Source organism: Octopus sinensis, linkage group LG15 (genome assembly GCF_006345805.1).
Source record: "Octopus sinensis linkage group LG15, ASM634580v1, whole genome shotgun sequence".
Lineage (NCBI taxonomy): Eukaryota > Metazoa > Mollusca > Cephalopoda > Octopoda > Octopodidae > Octopus > Octopus sinensis.
In genome coordinates, this window is record NC_043011.1 from 41,643,121 (window position 1) to 41,663,120 (window position 20,000).

General features: G+C 37.9%; 1 protein-coding gene across 21 annotated transcripts in view; it reads left to right on the plus strand.

Moving 5' to 3' along the window:
- LOC115219718 (guanine nucleotide exchange factor DBS) overlaps positions 1-20,000 on the plus strand; it is a 387,397-nt gene that overhangs the window by 85,855 nt on the left and 281,542 nt on the right. The window contains exon 2 of one of the 21 annotated variants that reach the window (XM_036509665.1): positions 19,754-19,809. The exons of the other annotated variants lie outside the window; for them this stretch is intronic. Coding sequence (XP_036365558.1) covers positions 19,788-19,809 — 22 coding nt within the window. The 5' untranslated portion in view covers positions 19,754-19,787. The remainder of the gene's footprint in view (positions 1-19,753; positions 19,810-20,000) is intronic. 21 annotated transcript variants of the gene reach the window in all.

Below are 20,000 nucleotides of genomic sequence, written 5' to 3' on the forward strand. Positions count from 1 at the left end.
ACCACACAGCCATGCCTGTGCTTATATATTTATTACCTCTGCCAAGGAAGGAGGTTATGTTTTCATCGGTGCTGGTTTGTTTAATTTTATCTTTCATTTAAAAAAAATTTTTTTTTTTAATTATATTTTTTTTATTTTATCCGTTTCGAAATTCGCAAAGAAAACAGGAACTGCTGTGTTTGAGTTGAAGATTATGGAAAATATGGAACATTATTGCTACAAAGACTATCACTTCACTTCTTATGCAAAGGAGGGAAGGAACAAATTTTTTCAAAAAAAGACATGCAAAATGTGAAAATAAAAGCCAACTGCCTCACCTCATTTTCCCTCGTGTGTCTGATTATATTGAAATGTAATCATCAATTCCTTTTCTTTCATTTTATTGTTGTTGTTATTATTGGCAGCGATGTTTCCAAAGACTTATTTATTCATTCTATCAAGTGGGGTTTTTTTTTTTTTTCTGTTTTTAGATGAATTTCAGTGAGGATGAGAAGGCTCTCTCTCTCTCTCTCTCTCTCTCTCTCTCTCTCTCTCTCTCTCTCTCTCTTTTGTTTACACAACTGAGATAAAATAGAAAGAAAAAAAGCAAACAGACAAAGAAACTATAATAGCTTAATGTAGGAAATAAGGAAGAAAGGAAGGAAGAAAGGTGTAGCAGACTAGTTTTAACCACAAAAAGTAGCCATTGAGAAAATACTTAATTTCTAACCTTTAGCTTTCCTTTGAATGCTTGTTGAGGTTATTATTATTATTATTATTATTATTATTGTTGTTGTTGTTATTATTGTCAGCACTGTACACAAAATGCTTAGCAGCATTTCATCTGCCTTTATGTTCTGAGTTCAAATTCCGCCGAGGTCGACTTTGCCTTTCATCCTTTCAGGGTCAATGAGATAAGTACCAGTTGAGCAGGGGGCGGGGGGGGGGCGATGCAATCATCTTGCCTCCTGCCTCGAAATTGCTATCCTTGTGCTAAAAAGTACCAGTCATGTACTGGGGTTCTTGTAGTCGACTTACTCCTTCCCTGAAATACTGGCCCTGTGCCAAATTTGAAACCATTCCTCTTCTTTTTCTTCTTCTTCTCCTCCTCCCCCTTCTCCTTCTCCCCTTCTCCTTCTCCCCCTCCTCCTCCGCATTAAGGTGACAAGCTGGCAGAATCATTAACATGCTGGATGAAATGCTTAGCAGTATTTCGCCTGTTGCTATGTTCTGAGTTCAAATTTCACTGAGGTCGACTGCCTTTCATCCTTTCGGGGGTCGATAAAATAAGTACCAGTTACACATTGGGGTCAATGTAATTGACTTAATCCCTTCCCCAAAATTTGAGGCCTTGTGCTTCCACTAGAAAGGATTATTATTATTATCACTATTATTATTAGTGTTCTGGACAAAATGCCTAGTGATATTTTGCCTGTTGCTACATTCTGAGATCAAATTCTGCTAAGGTTGACTTCCTTTTGGAGGTCGATAAAATAAGTACCAGTTGTGTACTGGGGTCAATGTAATCGACGGTCCCCTCCCCCAAATTTCAAAACTTGTGCCTATAGTAGAAAGGATAATTATAATTATTATTACTATTATTACCATCATTATTATTACTACTATTATTATCACTACTATTATTATTGTTATTATTATTATTATTATTATTGTTATTATTATTATTATTATTGTTATTATTATTATTATTATTATTATTATTATTATTATTAAGGCAGCAAGCTGGCAGAACCATTAGCACATCAGACAAAATACTTAGCGGCATTTTGTCTCTCTTTACGTTCTGAGTTCAAATTCCACCAAAGCAGACTTTACCTTTCATCCTTTCAGGGTTGATAAAATGAGTACCAGTTGAACACTGGGGGGGACCAGTGTAACTGACTTAAGCCCCTCCCCTCTAAGCAACTGGCTTTGTGCCAAAATTAGCAAGAATTATCTTTATTATTGTTTTTGTTATTGTCGTTACTGTTATTGTGTGTTGTTCATGGAACAACACACTAATCAGCTATTGTTAATTCAATTTCATTCTTTAGTTAATTAATTAGGTTTGAGCTATTGTGTATTACAATTGCTGCCCACTTCATTTTTTTAATTCTTGGTTGGAACCACAGCTTCCATCAGTGTGTTTCCTTCCCAAGAACCAATTAAAGACTTTGCAACAGCAGCAACAACAACAATTACAAACAAGGCATAAAACTCACAACGTAACTTTTTCCTCTCCACCTTCCCCCTCTCCCAATTTTTGTCTCTTTTTCTCCTTATTTTGTCTATATTCAAACGTATTTTAATGTACGACACACCGGCCATAACCACCACAACTGATATTAATTTAGTCAGTCTACTTACATGATGTACCAGTGATGCACTTGGTGAAAACATCGTCATCATCATCATCATTTAACATCTGTTTTCCATGCTGGCATGGGTTGGACGGTTTGACCAGAACTGGCCAGGCCAGGAATCCTGCCAAGTTCCTTTGTCCCTTTTGACATGGTTTCCACACTTGGATGCCCTTCCCGAAGCCAACCACTTCACAGACTGTACTGGGTGCTTTTCACATGGCACAAGCACCACTGCTATATCTACATACCTTTTTCACTTGAAGCCTTGGGTTCAATTCCACTGCATGGCATTTTGGGTAAATATAATTTTCTACAGCCTTGGGTCATCTTTTTACTCACGCTCCCCACCTGGGGCAGCCATGTATCTCTTCTAATGCAAAATTCCTTTTTTCTGTCCCTCACTGACTTAGGTTGAGGGGCCTTGTCTTCTCTTGTGAGTTACTTGGTAATCTCATTGTTGCTGGTGCCAACTAGAAGAAAAGGGACCCAGAACACTCTGCAAGATGGTTGGTGTTAGGAAGGGCATCCAGCCATAGAAACTATGTTGACAGCAGAGTTTGGTGCAGTCTTCTGGAATAAGCTTTACAGCTATGGCCATGCTGGAGCTGCCAGTTATCAACCCCCATCTGAGATGAACACAGGGTGACTAAATCATCTGATATGCATTTGTATATTAGTGATATGTATGAGGCTGGGGAAGATCCAAATCTATTCTAAAGATTAAATACTCATGATCCCCAACATCCTTTGGGAAGGTATGATCTTTTACTGGTTTCAGTCATTAGATTGTGGTTATGTTGGAGCACTGCCTTGAATTTGTTTTTTTAGTTGAATGAATCAACCCCAATATTTTTTTTTAAAGCCTGGTACTTATTCTATCAGTCTCTTTTGCCAAACTGCTAAGTTACTAGGATGTAAATATATCAACACTGTTGTCAAGCAGTGGTGGAACACACACACACACACACACACACACATAAGCTTCTTACAGTTTCCATCTACCAAATCTTCTCACAAGACTTTGGTTGGCCTGCAACTATAGTAGAAGATACTTGCCCAAGGTGCCATGCAGTGGGACTGAACCTGGAACCATGTGGTTGGGAAGCAAACTTCTTGCCACACAGTCACACCTGATAATTCTTCCTTTGTCTGGTGATGCTTATAAGGGTCTTTTGGTGGATGTGATTGAAAGTTTTACAGACAAAGCTTTTTCTCTTAAAACAAGATCTCTCTCTCTCTCTCTCTCTCTCTCTCATTTCTTCCAGAACTGCTAGAAGAGGAAAGTGAGGGTCAAGGGAGGGGTGATAAAATAAAGTACCACCTCAGCACTGGAGTTGATGTCATTGACTTATCCACATCTGCGAAAACTGCTGGCCCTGTTCCAAAATTTGTTTTAAAGGTGATGAGCTGGTAGAACTATTGGCATTCCACACAAAATGTTCTGGGTTCAAATTGTACTGAAGCTAGCTTTGCCTTTCATCCTTTTGGGCTCAATAAAATAAGTACTAGTTAAGAACTGGGGGTCAATGTTATTGACTTTGCCCCTCCCTTAAAAAAAAAAAAAAAAAAAAATCTGGCCCGCTGCCAAAATTTGAAACCATTATTATTGTGGAGGTGGCAAAGGGACCAAATAATTACCGTGCCTGATAAAATGCTCCATAGTATTTCTTCAGGCTTCACATTCCAAGTTCAAATCCTGCCAAAGTCATCTTTGCCTTTCATCATTTGAGAGCCGATAAAACAAGTACCTGTTAAAGACTGGAACCGATGAGATTGACCAGCCCTCCTCTGCCCAACAATTTCAGGCCTTCTGCCTATAGTAGACAGGATTATTATTGGGAGTCCTTTTTTTCTCCATGCTATCACTCGATTTTATCTAAAACCCCACATAAATTATAACCCATCTTTGTAATGTTCCCCTCATCTGATACCTCTGGGTTTAGGAAAGAAATTATCTTTGTCGTCATCATCATCATCATCATTATTATAGGGCAGCAAGCTGGACAAAATACTTAGTGGCATTTCGTCCGTTTTTACATTCTGAGTTCAAATTCTACCAAGGTTGACTTTGCCCTTCATCCTTTGGGGGTCGGGTGGGGGGGGTCCAATAAATTAAGTACCAGTTACACACTGGGGTTGGTGTAATTGACTATCCCCTCCCCACAAATTTCAGGCTTATTGCCTATAGTAGAAAGTATTATTATTATTAGTAGTAGTAGTAGTTTCAGCAGCAGCATATTCTTTTTTTGTTTTTACTCTAAGTAAAGCCACCCACCGTTTTGTAATTTTTCTCTATAATGCCCCCCCCCCACACACACACACATCTGCATCAATCCTGTGGCAATAAGTAAATCATTATTTTTTTTAGTTATTATTAATATTATTATTATTATTATTATTATTATTATTTACTTCAGCAGTACATATACTAAAATTGGAATGATACAGAGAAGATGATTATTATTATCATTATTATTATCCTTATTAGAAACAATTATTATTATTATTATTAAGATTATTATTTGCTTTGGCAGTATATACACTAAAATTAGAATATAGAGATGATTATTATTATTATTATTATTATTAGAAACAATTATTTTTGTCATCATCATCATCATTATTATTATATGCCATTAATTCCTTGTATTATTGATTTCTGTGAGAATGGCAAGGATGGGTGAGTGGTGAGTTCTCCAGCAGCAATTCGTTGCATGCAAGTGAAGTGTCATGTTCAACTGGAATCGAAGCCGTTTACCAATTCTCATGTCTAATAAACCATAAGGCACTTAAGAATTGCATTACTTTAAATTGACATCTGTTTAGAATTCTAACGAGAACAGTGATTATTATGGGAATTGGCGGCAGGGGGCGGAGAGAGGAATTAAAAAAAAAAACTGTTTGACTTAAATCTCTATAGGGTTTTAAATCATAGGTTTCTGTTTCATTGCCAATACTAATCAGGTTTGTATTGGTCCCTCAAATTGGTCTTTCTCTTATGCTTTTAGGTAGGAGAGAACTCTGTGCCTATGACCCTTTACAGGGCTGCCAAGACTGGTGACAAGGAGAGAGGGAGGTACCCTTAAACTGGGACCCTAATCCTTGTTCTTGCAATAGAGTGGGCTCCAATAGAGGCACCTGATGTTCTTACGGTTCCAAAGGATAAAAGGCAAATTTGACCCTGGTGGAATTAGAACACAAATTGTGAAGAGTCGGAAGAAATGCTGCTAAGCATTTTGTCCAAAGTGCTAATAATTCTGCCAGTTTGCTGCCTTAACCCTGTCAGACCTGGCACCCTGTACTTCCATTCTTGTAGAGTTTATTTTGGCTTCGCAGTGCTAGCAAGAAGCACTATGAATTCAAGGACTTGTGAAAATTATTGCTAGTAATCCCTGATCTAAAAGTCCTCGCCAATTTTCACTGAAGCCAAGAATTTCCCTGAGAAAATTATTCCTGCTTCTAACTAATCTTCCATAGATTTATTTCTTTATTACCCAAAGGGGGCTAAACATAGAGGGGACAAGCAAAGGGATTAAGTCAATTACATTGATCCCAGTGTGTAACTGGTACTTATTTAATCGGCCCCGAAAGGATGAAAGGCAAAGTTGACCTCGGCGGAATTTGAACTCAGAACTTAGCAGCAGACGAAATACCAGTAAGCATTTCACCTGGCGTGCTAACGATTCTGCCAGTTCACTGCCATAGATTACTAGAATGAAACTTCCACTGACCCTGTTGACCAACTGGTTGAGGGGGACAGATACCTGATATAATTCTAAATGTCAGGTGCCTAGTCTTGGTGTTTGCTTCAAACAGGACTGCAGTTCTATTGAGATGAGTGGCAAAAAGACATGCCTCTCACAAACGGTACCCACACCTGTTCATCATCTAGAAATCTCTGTAGTGTTTGTCTTAGCATCCTCATCCAGGATGTGCCTAACCAGCCATACTGAGGGTGCTGGCAGCAGAATGGTCACCTGAGAAGTGGAATGCTTCCCTTCTACAATAATAATAATAATAATTGTGTACAGTGCTCAGGTGCACTACAACTCATCTAAAGTGTATATATAATCAGGTGTAGTTTCGGCGGATTTCGGAAAGCATGAGGGCCTTAAAGGATGCAGTGTCATGGCAGTCAACAACTGACGCAGGCAGTTTATTCCATGCTTCAGCAACTCTGAGCGTGAAAAAATGTTTCCGAAAGTCATGGGAGCTGTGTTGTTTCTGACTTTGTAGGCATGTCCACGTGTGTTAGACACATGGAGATCAAAAAGGTGTTCAGTGTTGTTGTTGGTGAGGTGGTTGATAACTTTGTGGGTGTTTACCAAGTCCGTCGCCAGATGCCGGAGCTTCAGTGAATCCATGCCCAGGGAAACAAGGCGCTCAGAATATGGTAGGTGTCTGATGGAGGGTATGCGTTTGGTTGCACGTCTCTGGACAGATTCCAGGAGGTCAATATTCTGAGCAAGATAGGTGTTCCAAACTGATGATGCGAATTCCAAGTGTGGTCGTACCATAGCTGTATACAGTTTTAAATAGATGGCTGGAGAGCAGCTAACAAAAGTCTTGCTGAGTGATGCCAAGACACCCTCGGCCTTCTTGACAATTTTAGAGATAAATTGAATAAGAATAGATATTCCAGTCCGATGAGGTAGTAATTGGGGCAAGGCACAATGGTCAGGTGCTAAACAATAATGGAAGCATTTGCCATATCTGCAGTTTAAAAAAATTTTTTTATATTTCTTTTATTTTTTTAGGGACAGCTCCATTTCATCCCGTTTCTGAGCAAGATTAATATTAATGATAATAATGATGATAATGATGATGATGCTAGTAATAAAAATAATAAACAAATTCAAAGCAACTAAAGAAAAATGCATTTTTTTTTTTTCATATTTCTGTCTAAAATGACAGCTCATAGTAAACATATCGTCTTTGTATGATACTTAAACAAAATGTGTGTGTGTGTCTGTTAAGCGTGTGATATATTTTATATTTCACTGATCTTGTAAGTTAACTATGTTGATAAATATATATATATATATTCCACAATATATAAAATATGTGTGTGTGTGTGTGTGCATGCACACACACACACACACTGAGGAATGACAGTTTGTTAATTTCTCTCTCTGCTAATCTTTCCTTCCATTGGTTTTTCCTTCCCAATGCCAATCTCAGAGGAATTGAAGAATATTCATGTTGCTTCTCCAAAAAGTCCTAATATTCCTACTCCACATTCTCTCTCTCTCTCTCTCTCTTTCTCTCTCTCTCTCTCTCTCTCTCTCTCTCTCATTCTCATCTTTAAATACATATTAACCATTATTTAAATGAACGTACACAAATCCTTTGCTAGAATCAGAAAATATTGACAAATGGAATCTTCCACAGACTTATTTTGATTACTTGATTAGAATGGTTTTTGATTGCTGCCTCTAGTCATAAAGATCTTCAGAAAGGCATGAAGACTACAGATTCTCCCTCCACTCTCTCTTTCTCTCTAATTTGGTAATATAACTTCCAAAGAATCTATGTTGGTATATTGGTTTTCTGCAAGATGTGTCTTATTCTTGTTTACTTTTGGATGACTCTCATCAAGTAAACCTATGAACAAAGGCATTCCAACTATGGCCATCCAGTAATATCTTTTTTTGCTTTTGTTTTCCAAGAATAACCTACTCCTGGCTACATTTTCCAATGTGTCCTTTTTTAAGTTGTAAACATGTAGTTTAAGGAATGTTTGGCTACTTTTTCTAGTAAGTCAAGCTATCATGTAGAGCTATCCTCTATATTTCAGGAGATATCAGTTTGTGTGGTCAGCATAAGGAAGGAATTAATTTAGTGTTGATGTGCTAGAAATAACAGCCATCTTAGAAAATGTGGGTACATAGAATAGTATGGCTTCTAGAAACAGTATTTCTGAAAAGAAGATGGCTGGCGTATGCTTTTGAACAAGGGGTCCAGCTAACTCAGGTTTGGGCTCGGGCCTAACAACAACTACACTGAAAATAATAATGATAATACTACTTCTCTTTTATTCTCTTTTTACTCTTTTATTTGTTTGTCATTTTGACTGCGGCCATGCTGGAGCACCGCCTTTTTTAGTCGAGCAAATCGACCCCAGGACTTATTCTTTGTAAGCCTAGTACTTATTCTATCGGTCTCTTTTGCCGAACTGCTAAGTAATGGGGATGTAAACATACCAGCATCGGTTGTCAAGCGATGTTGGGGGGACAAACACAGACACACAAACACACACACACATATATATACATATATACGACAGGCTTCTTTCAGTTTCCGTCTACCAAATCCACTCACAAAGCTTTGGTTGGCCCGAGGCTATAGTAGAAGACACTTGCCTAAGGTGCCACGCGGTGGGACTGAACCCGGAACCGTGTGGTTGGTAAGCAACATACTTACCACACAACCACTCCTACTGTTAATAATGATAATAATTGCAAATTTTGTCACAAATTTAACAGTTTTAAAGGAAGAGGGCAAATTTATGAAAGGTGAGGTTATCTCTGTGAAATTTGAACTCAGAGCTGGAAGGAATAGCACTAAGCATTCTGTCCAGCATATTAACAATTCTACCAGCCTGCTCTTATTAATAATAATAATGATATAATAATAATAATAATAATAATCTTTTCTGCTGTAGGCACAAGGCCCGAAATTTGGGAGGAGGGGGTCAGATGATTAGATCGACCCCAGTTTGCAACTGGTACTTAATTTATCGACCCCGAAAGGATGAAAGGCAAAGTCAATCTCGGTGGAATTTGAACTCAAAATGCAAAGACAGACGAAATACCACTAAGCATTTCGCCTGGCATGCTAACGGTTCTGCCAGTTGACCACCTTAATAATCCTTTCTATTGCAGGTACAAGGGCTGGTTGATTACATCAACCCCAGTTCTCAACTGCTACTTAGAATATAGCGACAGACGAAATACTGCTAAACATTTCGTCCAGTATGTTAACGATTCTCCCAGCTTGCTGCCTTTCACCACCTTAATAATAATAATAATGATAATAATAGTCCTTTCTACTAAAGGCACAAGGCCTGAAATTTGTGGGAAGTGGGTAAGTTGATCACATCGACCCCAGTACTTGACTGGTAGTTAATCTATCGACCCCTGAACGTATGAAAGGCAAAGTTGACCTCAGTGGAATTTGAAAACAGTATGTAGCAGCAGGCGAAATACCCCTAAGCATTTTGTCCAGCATGCTAACGAGTCTGCCAGCTCATTACCTTTAATAATAATAATGAGAACAGACTAACATTCCCCCTAATCATGAGGCTGTTTTATCGCAGGGGGTAGCCCATTTACAGGTGAATGGACAGGAACAATATGAAATGTTTTGCTCAAGAACACAACGTACTGCCCTGTCCAGGAACTGAACCCATGATGTAGTGACCATGAACGCAATACTCTCACCACTAGGCCATATCTTTACACACACACACACACACACTCGTTTCAGTCATTTGACTGCAGCCATGCTGGAGCACTGCCTTAGAGTTTTAGTTGAAGAAATTGACCTCATGACTTACTCTTTGTAAGACTAGTACTTATTCTATAGGTCGCTTTTGTCGAACTGCTAAGTTATGGGGACATAAACATACCAACATTGGTTGTCAAGCGATGGTGGTGTGTAAAAAGCACCATTCGAGCATGCTTGTTGCCAGTGCTGCCCGACTTGTTCCCGTGCCGGTGGTATGTAAAAAGTACCATTTAAGCGTGGTTGATGCCAGTACTGCCTGACTGGTCCTTGTGCTGGTGGCACATAAAAAGCACCTACTACACACTTGGAGTGGTTTGTGTTAGGAAGGGCATCAAGCTGTAGAAACCTTGCCAGATCAGATTGGAGCCTGGTGCAGCTTCTGGCCTGCCAGTCCTCAGTCAAACCATCCAACCCATGCCAGCATGGAAAGCAGACGTTAAACGATGATGATGATGATGATACACAATGAGCTTCTTTCAGTTTCCGTCTACCTAATCCACTCACAATACTTTGGTCGACCTGAGGCTATAGTAGAAGACACTTACCCAAGTTGCCACGCAGTGGGACTGAACCCAGAACCATGTTGTTGGGAAGCAGGTTTCCCAGCACATGGCCAAGCCTGCATCTCTCTCTCTCTCTCTCTCTCTCTCTCTCTCTCTCTCTCTCTCTCTATATATATATATATATATATAATATATATATATATATATATATATGAAATAGTGGTTTTGTACACATATCCCTGCATGTAGTGGGTATGTATATATTTACACCCTTCTAAGCCAGTATTTGCAGTCACCCTTTGCATTCCTGATCTGATGATAACCCCATCCTCCTCCTATCTACCTGTTGATCACCTTCTCTATCTCACTCTCTCACAACTCCCCACTACCTATGAAGCTCAGGGGGGGGGGCTAAGAATGACTCCCACCCTCTGCCGCTCCACTTGAAAGCCCCCTCCCTCCCCGTCATTTTATTTCCCTCCTGCTCCAGTTCCCTCCTCCCTGTCATTCTATCCCCCCCTGCTCCGGTCCTACCTCTGCCCGTGTCCTTAACTTGGCCTGTCTATGAGACTGTATTGGTCTCTCCCGCACCACTCTACCTGTGCCCACCTCCTCCCTACCTCCAACCCCCCTTCAATTATCACCCTATCAATCATCTCTTCTCCCCTTCCCCACACCCACCACCACTTGTGATGCTCACTCCCTGCTGGACTGCTGCCAGTCATCACTTCCTCTCTACATCTTTTTCTCTTACCCTCTTCTGTCCACATCTTTTATGCATGCATATATGCATTTGTGCATGTATATGTGTATCTGTATGTATATATATATATATATATATATATATATATGTGTGTGTATATATCTGTATATGTGTGTGTATATATGTGTGTATACATATATAGATATATGTATATATGTGCATATATTCATGTGTACAGACATATATAGATATATGTATGTGTGTGTGTATGTATATATATATATGGTTTTGGTGCCATCTTTTCTAAATATGCTTCTCTTGGGAGTAGATATGGACTCTACATCCATATTGTGTTCTTCTCTCCATATTTGGTACATTCAACTCACTATGCACTTTTACATGAGAAGTCTGCTGTTCCATGCATTTCTCTCTCTACCGTTCTTCCTTTACCATTCCATCTGGCATCACCCTTGCATTACAATTACCATTCTCTCTGCTACTTCCTCTACCAATCCCTCTGCCATCTCTCTTCAACTCCTTCTTCCTACCCCCCCCCCGTCCCTGCCCCAATTATTCTCTGCTGCTGCTGCCGCTGCTGTGTTCCTCTTTAGCATTTATCATCTCCTCCTTGACAGCGATGAACATGTTCCAAGCTGACTACAAGAAAGTAAGCAATAAATAAAATATATACGCTAAAATAGAGTTTTATGGTCTGTGGGATTTTTTGTTGCTTTTTAAAAGATACACACACACACACACACACACACACACACACACACACACGCGTGTGTGTGTGCACTTGCATGGCTGTGTGATTAAGAAGCTTGCTTCTCAACTCTGTGATCTCTGGTTCAGTCCCATGTCATGTTGCTTTGGGTTAGTGTCTTTTACTGTAATTTGGGATGACCAAAGTCTTGCAAATGAAACTGTAAAACGTTTATTGTCTGTCTGTCTGTCTGTATGTATGTATGTATGTATGCACACACACACACATGTATCTGTTGATTCACCAGAAGCTTTAAATTACAGGACTCAATACAGATGTGAAGTGTTCTTTAAAACACTGTAACTGAAAGGCTCCAATTTCCTAGACTCAGGGTTACTCATTTCCGATCATCAACTGGTAAACTGAGCCTAGTTTTCTTCTTGATATCTTCTGTCATTCACAAAGGCTTCCAACTGGGATAAACGTTTCCTTCAAACTTTCTTTTCTTATTTCAAAAAGTATTTCAGACAGTGGATATTTCTAAAGAAAACCAGGCTCAGATTACCAGCTGATGATCGGAAATGAGCAATTCTGAGTACTGGAAACCAGAGCCTCTCAGTTATAATGTACTAATGTTATAATGTACATATGTGTATGTATATACACACACACACTCATACTTATTTAAGTGCTGTTGACACCGCCAAATTGAATGGTACTGTCCAAGTGTTGAAACCATAATGATATCCGTGAAGCAGCCGATGATGGGGGTATGTTGGATTGTTGGTATGGCTGTTTTTTGTATATGTGGAATAGTATTATAACACATCCTTTTGATACATACACACACGTGTGTGTGTGTGTGTGTGTGCAGGCATATCTGTGTGGTAAGAAGCTTGTTCCCCAGCCATATGGTTCTGGGTTCAGTGCCACTGCATGGTACCTTGGGCAAGTGTCTTCTACTATAACCCTGGGCTCAAAGAAGCCTGTCGTGTGTGTGTGTGTGTATGTGTGTGTTTGTTCTTCCACCACTACTTGATGACCAGTGTTGGTGTGTTTTCATCTCTGAGACTTAGTTGTACGTTAAAAGAGACCAATAAAATAAAAACCAAACTTAAGAACGTAAGTAGTGAGGTCGATTCTAATGACTAAAACAAGTAAAAGATACAAGATAAGCTATATATATATATATACATATATATATATGTGTGTGTGTGTGTGTGTGTTTATATATATATATATATATATATATATATATATATATTATATATATATATATATATATATGGAGAGTTTACGAAAAAAACAAAAGATGAAGACAGGTGGTGTACAAAACAAACAGATGTATTAGTATAACGCTCAGGAATAGAAAAAGTCTTTTACATTTCGAGCCTACACTCTTCTTTCTCTCGCTCTCTCTCTCTCTCTCGCTCGCTCTCTCTCTTCTCTCTCTCTCTCTCTCTCTCTATCTATATATATATATATATATTTATTTGTGTTTTCTTCTTTTGATATTCTGTGATATTTGTAAATGTGCATTGCTGTCATAAAAGCGTTTCTTCATTTCCAATTTTCTGTGAAAATCTGTCCTGCCATGGGGGCAGTATTGCCTTGCTTGGAATCAGCTGTCTTTCCCATGCAAACAGAGAAAAGTGGACATTCAAATGATGATGACAATCAGTCCTTGTATGTATATATTAGTCACACCTGCCTGCTTGTGACTGATGTAAAAGCTAGCATATGCTTATACATACATAATAATATCGTCGTCATCAGTTGTCTGCAGACGAAACTAAGACCTCTTTCACTCTCTGCCTCCAGATATCTTTGATTTCAGAATCAGAGTTCATAGTAGTATCCTCTCTGAGCATTTTAGGGAAAATCTTCATTCCTGGTCCTTTGTACTGTCTACATCATGATGGTGACCAAAATAAAAGTTTAGAAGCCAGTCGGGCACCAACTCTGAGGAAATTGCCAGCAACGTGTAATCTTCTCTGCCAGAAATGATGTCTGACAGCCATAGCAGTTAATATAGCTTTCTATTGGTTACATGATCTCTCTGGTTAATGTTAAAAACTCTTCTAATTAGCACAGTATATAATTCATCAATTTTTCATTTCTAGCTTTCTTATTACAATCTGAGTTATGTAACAATACTTTCTGCCCATGCCTGAAAAGTCATAAGTCTTAGTTTTCAATTTTCCGTCCATTTTAGACTTCCATATTATGTCTTATTTATTGTAGCCCATGCCAGCCCTTTCTTTATATTAAAATCATCTTTGCTTGCTCCATACTGGCCACACACACATATAAAGGCAAAAATGTATGTTCATATACGTATATATTTATGTGTGTCTGTCTAAATTAGGACTGGCTTTTGTAACTTTAGTTGATCTGTGTTCGAGATAAAGACTTCAAAAATCAAGGTAGATGCTTTAGACAATATAGGTTATACGTCTGGTCTTCCATACTGTATCGTTACTCCACAACATTACTGAATGTTGTTATATAACAACATCGGAGAGTGCAGTGTTCTCTTCAGTTTTTCACATTATTTATTTATTTTGACATTATTATTAATATACGTTCATACATTGAGGCATATTCATTTATATATGTATATGTGCCTATAGAGATGTATATCTTAACATATACTCTCTTTCTCTCTCTCTCTCTCTCTCTCTCTCTCTCCACACACACACACACACATATAAACAGTTTGGCTCAGCTCCATATGACTTATTTAAAAATATAATGCAACTCTTACCAAATGCATTGAGTGCCACTTCTTTGATTTGTTCATTCACTCATTTATAATGTATAGGGTTAGTTGAAGGCATTTGGCGGCTATTTCTGATTCAGCAACCCTATAAAGGCCTCTGTGACAAGGGGAAGGGCACCCAGCTGTAAAAGCTGACACTTTGTTAGTTATAATGACAAGGGTTCCGGTTGGTTTGACCAACAGAACAGCCTGCTCAATTGACGTGCAAGTGGCTGAGTACTCCACAAACACACATGCCCTTAACATAGTTCCCAGGGAGATTTAGTGTGACACAGAATGTGACAAGGCTGACCCCCTCTTAATTACTGGTACAGCTGATTTTTGCCAGCTGAATGGACTGCAGGAACATGAAATAAAGTTGTCTTGCTCAAGGGCACAACATGCTGCTGGGAATTGAACTCACAACCTTATGACCACAAGCCAAATACCATAACCACTGAGCCATGCACCTCCACCCCAGCAGTAAAATCCATGCATTGACAAACAATAATGTATGTAAGAGGGGGGGGGGTTGTGTGTACTCGATGATGAATTGGTATAGCAAATGCTGTGGAGGATTGTGCAATGTTGCAAGACACCCATCCAACTCACTACAACATAAGAAAACTGATGTAAAATGATAATGATAATGATGTAAGTATGCTATATTTCGTGTGCGTGCGTGTGTGTCTAAATATATATATATACATACATATATATATATATATAGTTTATATGGTAAAGGATTAACTTTCAGTAAATCAGATATATTTCTCATCATTTTGTGCTTGAATGATCTAAATGAGGAGTTTAATCTGATTAGATTAGTGTTTCATAGATTAGCTTAACAGAATATATATATATATATATATATGCATATATATGCACACACAAACAAAATAAAAAAACAATAACCTTGTAATTGAAGACTTTCCAAGTATGTTTATCATTTCTCTCATATCCATCATTACATACAAGATATACACTCACTCAAATCATATATATATATATATATATATATAATATTATATATATATATATATATATATATATACATATATATATATATGCACTAAGAAGATAGACAATCCAAAAGATGTACATTGGTGTGGGCATGGCTGTGTGGTTAAGTAATGATCAGGTGGTTTTGAGTTCATTCCTATTGTGTGGTATTTTAGAAAGGTGTAAGCCTTGTGAGTACATTTTGGTAGCCAAAAACTGAGAGAAAATCTTTCTTAATCTTGGTGTATTTAAACGTATTTGTCTACAGCGAGAGATTTTCTCCATGACAAAATACAAAGAATGGCCGTCTTCTGGATTCTGATATACCTCAAGCATATTTGAACTGGCAGCAAGTTTATATTTCTACACATCACTGCTTAATTCTTCAATTTTGTATTTTATTGTGACCAAGCCACCAATTATTGCAACCATTTGCAGTATGCTGATCGGAATATAAGAGAGATCCATATCAAGTCTGACCATAGTGCCTCTCCTTTCCAGTGTCTGATGCTGAAGAGGAGACAACCACTCTGAAATGCATACGTCTATCAGTCAGTCTGGGCTTGAACTACTTTGAATATAGCAAACGGCTTTCTTACGAGTTCAAATATACCTCAAGTATATTTGAACTGATAAGGAGTTTATATTTATTAATCATCATTTCAGCATCCACTTTTCCATGCTTGCCTGGGTTGGGTAAAGTTAATTGAGACAAATTTCTTATGGGTGGATGCCCTTCCTATTGTCTACCCTCACCTGTTTCTAAATAAAGTAACATTTCCCCCAGGGTTAGACAAAAGTGTTTCATGGAAGATTGGAAACGAATGGCACCATTTTATATGATGGTTGCACCCATTTACAATTACCACATGATAGCAAGGCAAGGAGACTGTAACGCATAAGCGCACTATTTTTATTATTATTTATTGAGACACTGTTAAATCTATTCTCTTATTTTTCCATCCTACCCCAGATAATAAATCAGGTTGAAAGCAGTTTTCTCCCTTTATTCTCCCTCCCCTTTATTTTTTAATTAATTAATTCATAAATACCGTTTTACTAATTGGTGTCTTCTTGATAAGTTCTCTTGATGAAAGAATACACTTTGGTTTTGTTATGTTGGATGTTGTAACAAAGATCTCATTGTTGTGACTTTTGTTGTTGTTGTTGTTGTTGTTGAAGTACTTGACACCTTTTTGTCTATATTACTACAAACCATTGAATATTTTTCTTCCTCCACTAGAGGGTAGTGGTGGGTTTGTAGGGAGGGTGCTGTTATTGGTGGTGATAGTTGCACTGGTGATGGTTTAGTGGTGTTTGTAGCATGGTAGTGGCTATGATTGTAAAGGGTGGTGGTGTTTTTGTAGTAGTGCTGCAATAGTAATAATAGTGGTGGTGGACATAGTAGAGTGGTGATGATTGTAGTAGTAGTAGTAGTATTAGTATAGTGGTACTGGTGGTGATGTTTGGGTGGTAGTGGTTGTAAAGGCAGGCAACATCTCTTCGTATTGTACTTTATATATTGCCATGGAGGGATGATATAAAAGTGTTGTTGTTTTGCATCTCTATCTCTTCCCTTACACACACACATACACGACAGACATTTGATCATGTGATCTAGTTTCTTTGCACATATGAGAACGACAGGGTGGCTATGGTTGGGAAGCCTTTCATTGCAAATTTGCAAGGTGAGGCTGACCCGGGGCTAAATAGCAACACATAGTCTCACAACCTACATACGCACACACTCACGATACAAAATACACAAACATGTACAATACACAACACACCACACACACATACACATACTTGCAAACACAATGCACATATACACACAATATGCTAAAACTGATAATTTTTAATCAATAGATAAGCAAGAATAAATAAATCAATCTATTTATTATTATTATTATTATTATTTTCCCTGTTTTCATAAGAAAAAATAAGTAAATTAAAAAACAAAGAAATTAATATTGCTGAATACTCCATATAAAAATACAAAAAAACCACAATAAGACAACTGTAGTCTATATAAGAAAACCCAAGCTGAATGGGGCCACAACAGTAATAACATTAGTGAAAGAACAACCCCCTATCACTCCTGGATATAGTCAGAGGAATATCTATATGCTTATAATACTGATAGTAAATATCTCCTGTGGGATTTATTTACTGAAACACGACATTGTAATAACAGCTCCTACACCCACGAAATAACAACTTGTCCAATTCCCACAGAATGTATCAATGTCTTACACTAGCTCCCACAAATATTTCAGGGTGTCCCACATTAGCATCCACAAAATGTGTCACAATACCCCGCAGAAATTAGCATTAAAATCTCTGTACCACACTTACTCCCACGAAACCTATCAGGGTAACCCTGTACAAGTTCTCACAAATATACCTATGTCCTACATTAGCTCCCACAGAATCCATCAGAATATTTTTTTCACAATCTCCCACATATATATCTGTATGTCCCACAATAATTTCCACAGAAATGTATCGGGATGTCCCACTCTAGCTCCCACAAAATATTATCAGAATATCCCAAGCTCATAAGTTCTAATCTTACAAGTACAACAATTATGTTGTGACTTTGTGCTTAGTACACATTTCTCTCTCAGACAAACTGGTTCCTTTGTTAATTCACGGTTGAGTGGTTGACAACATCAAGGCAATCCAACTGGAAAAATAACAATTGAACAATTAATCCAACAGAGATCTACTCCTCCCATCACCACAGCCGAGCACACGGGGAAAAATTTATAAATTAATTCCTCATTCTTTTCCATTTCATGTTCCTGTTTTAATGAATTGGCACAGTTGTTAGAATGATGAATAAAATGCTGCTCAGTATTAGGTCCCCCTGTGCTCTGAGTTCAAATTCTGCTGCAGCCTAGTTGGGAGGTGAAATTAAACCAGCCATCACCTGGTTTAATTTCACCATGGGTGCCTTTAGTGAAGTCTCCTTCAGTTACAAGCCTTCAGGCAGATTTCTAATTTGAGGATATTAATCCTCCATCCCTCCCACCTGTTCTGGAAGCTCTGCAAAGAGTCATGGGGCCTGCCTTTCCTCTTGACTATAAGATATATGTACGGCAGGTTTCTTTCAGTTTCCATCTACCAAATCCACTCACAAGGCTTTTATCAGTCCGAGGTTATAGTAGAAGACACTTGCCCAAGGTGCCACACAGTGGGACTGAACCTGGAACCATGTCGTTGGGAAGCGAGCCTCTTACCACACAGCCATACCTGCACCTATATATATATATATATATATATATATATATATATATATATATACATACATAAAATTAAATAAGGGTAGAAATTGATATTAATCAATTAAAACCAGTGGCCTAACATATTTTAAAAAATATGATTATGATGATTGTTATGTATGTTTGTTTAGGTTTGGTGATATAAAGAAGGAAATAGAACTCAAAATATGAGAATATATATTTTTATTATTATTAACCAGCAGAAATTACAGAAGGACTCAAGGGTCAAGAGTTTCATCCATTGGCACTTATCAAACTAGACATAATCATCATTATTTAACATCCATGTTCCATTTTGTTTAGGACAGGTATAATTACCAACACAGGAACATGTATCATACATCAAAATGAAGCTGGTCTTCTGTGGATCACATCCCTACTTCTCAACATAGTCACCGTTTCTCTCAATAGCAATGTTCCACCTTTCGAATGAGAGCATGTATCCCTGCCCCGTAAAATTCTGTTGACTGTTCTTTGAGCCACTTCTTCACTACAGTTTTTCACTTCCTCATCACTGGAATAATGTTTGCCTCTCAAACCCTCTTTCATGACGACGAAGAGATGATAGTCTAAAGGTGCTAGATTATTCCAGTGACAAGGAAGTGAAAACTGTAGTAAAGAAGTTGCTCAAAGAACAGTCAACAGAATTTTACGGGGCAGGGATACATGCTCTCATTCAAAGGTGGAACATTGCTATTGAGAGAAATAGTGACTATTTTGAAAAGTAGGGATGTGAACCAAAGACGACCAGTTTCATTTTGATGTATGATGCATGTTCCTGTGTTGGTAATTAATTATACCTGTCCAAAACAAAATGGCATTACTTTTTGGCTCACCCTCGTATGTATGTGTATATATATAATTATCAAAAATATATTTATTGTTTATGTATTTTTTATATTTATTTACTATTATTTATCTATTTTTCCCCATCAACCAGAGAATATATATTTTTCAACATTTTATGACCTAAGATGGTTTATATCCTAAACGGTGGTGAGTGTATGTAGTTAATTATTTAACTAAAATTAAATAACAGACTAAACCAATTAATACATATCACTTTCTTGTTTGTTTGTTTTAATTTTTTTTTTGTTTAGCTTTAGTTTTGACTAATATCTGTTAATCTCTCATTCTTAACCCCCCACCCCCACCAGTAGTTTACAGATTGTTGCCCATGTTACTGG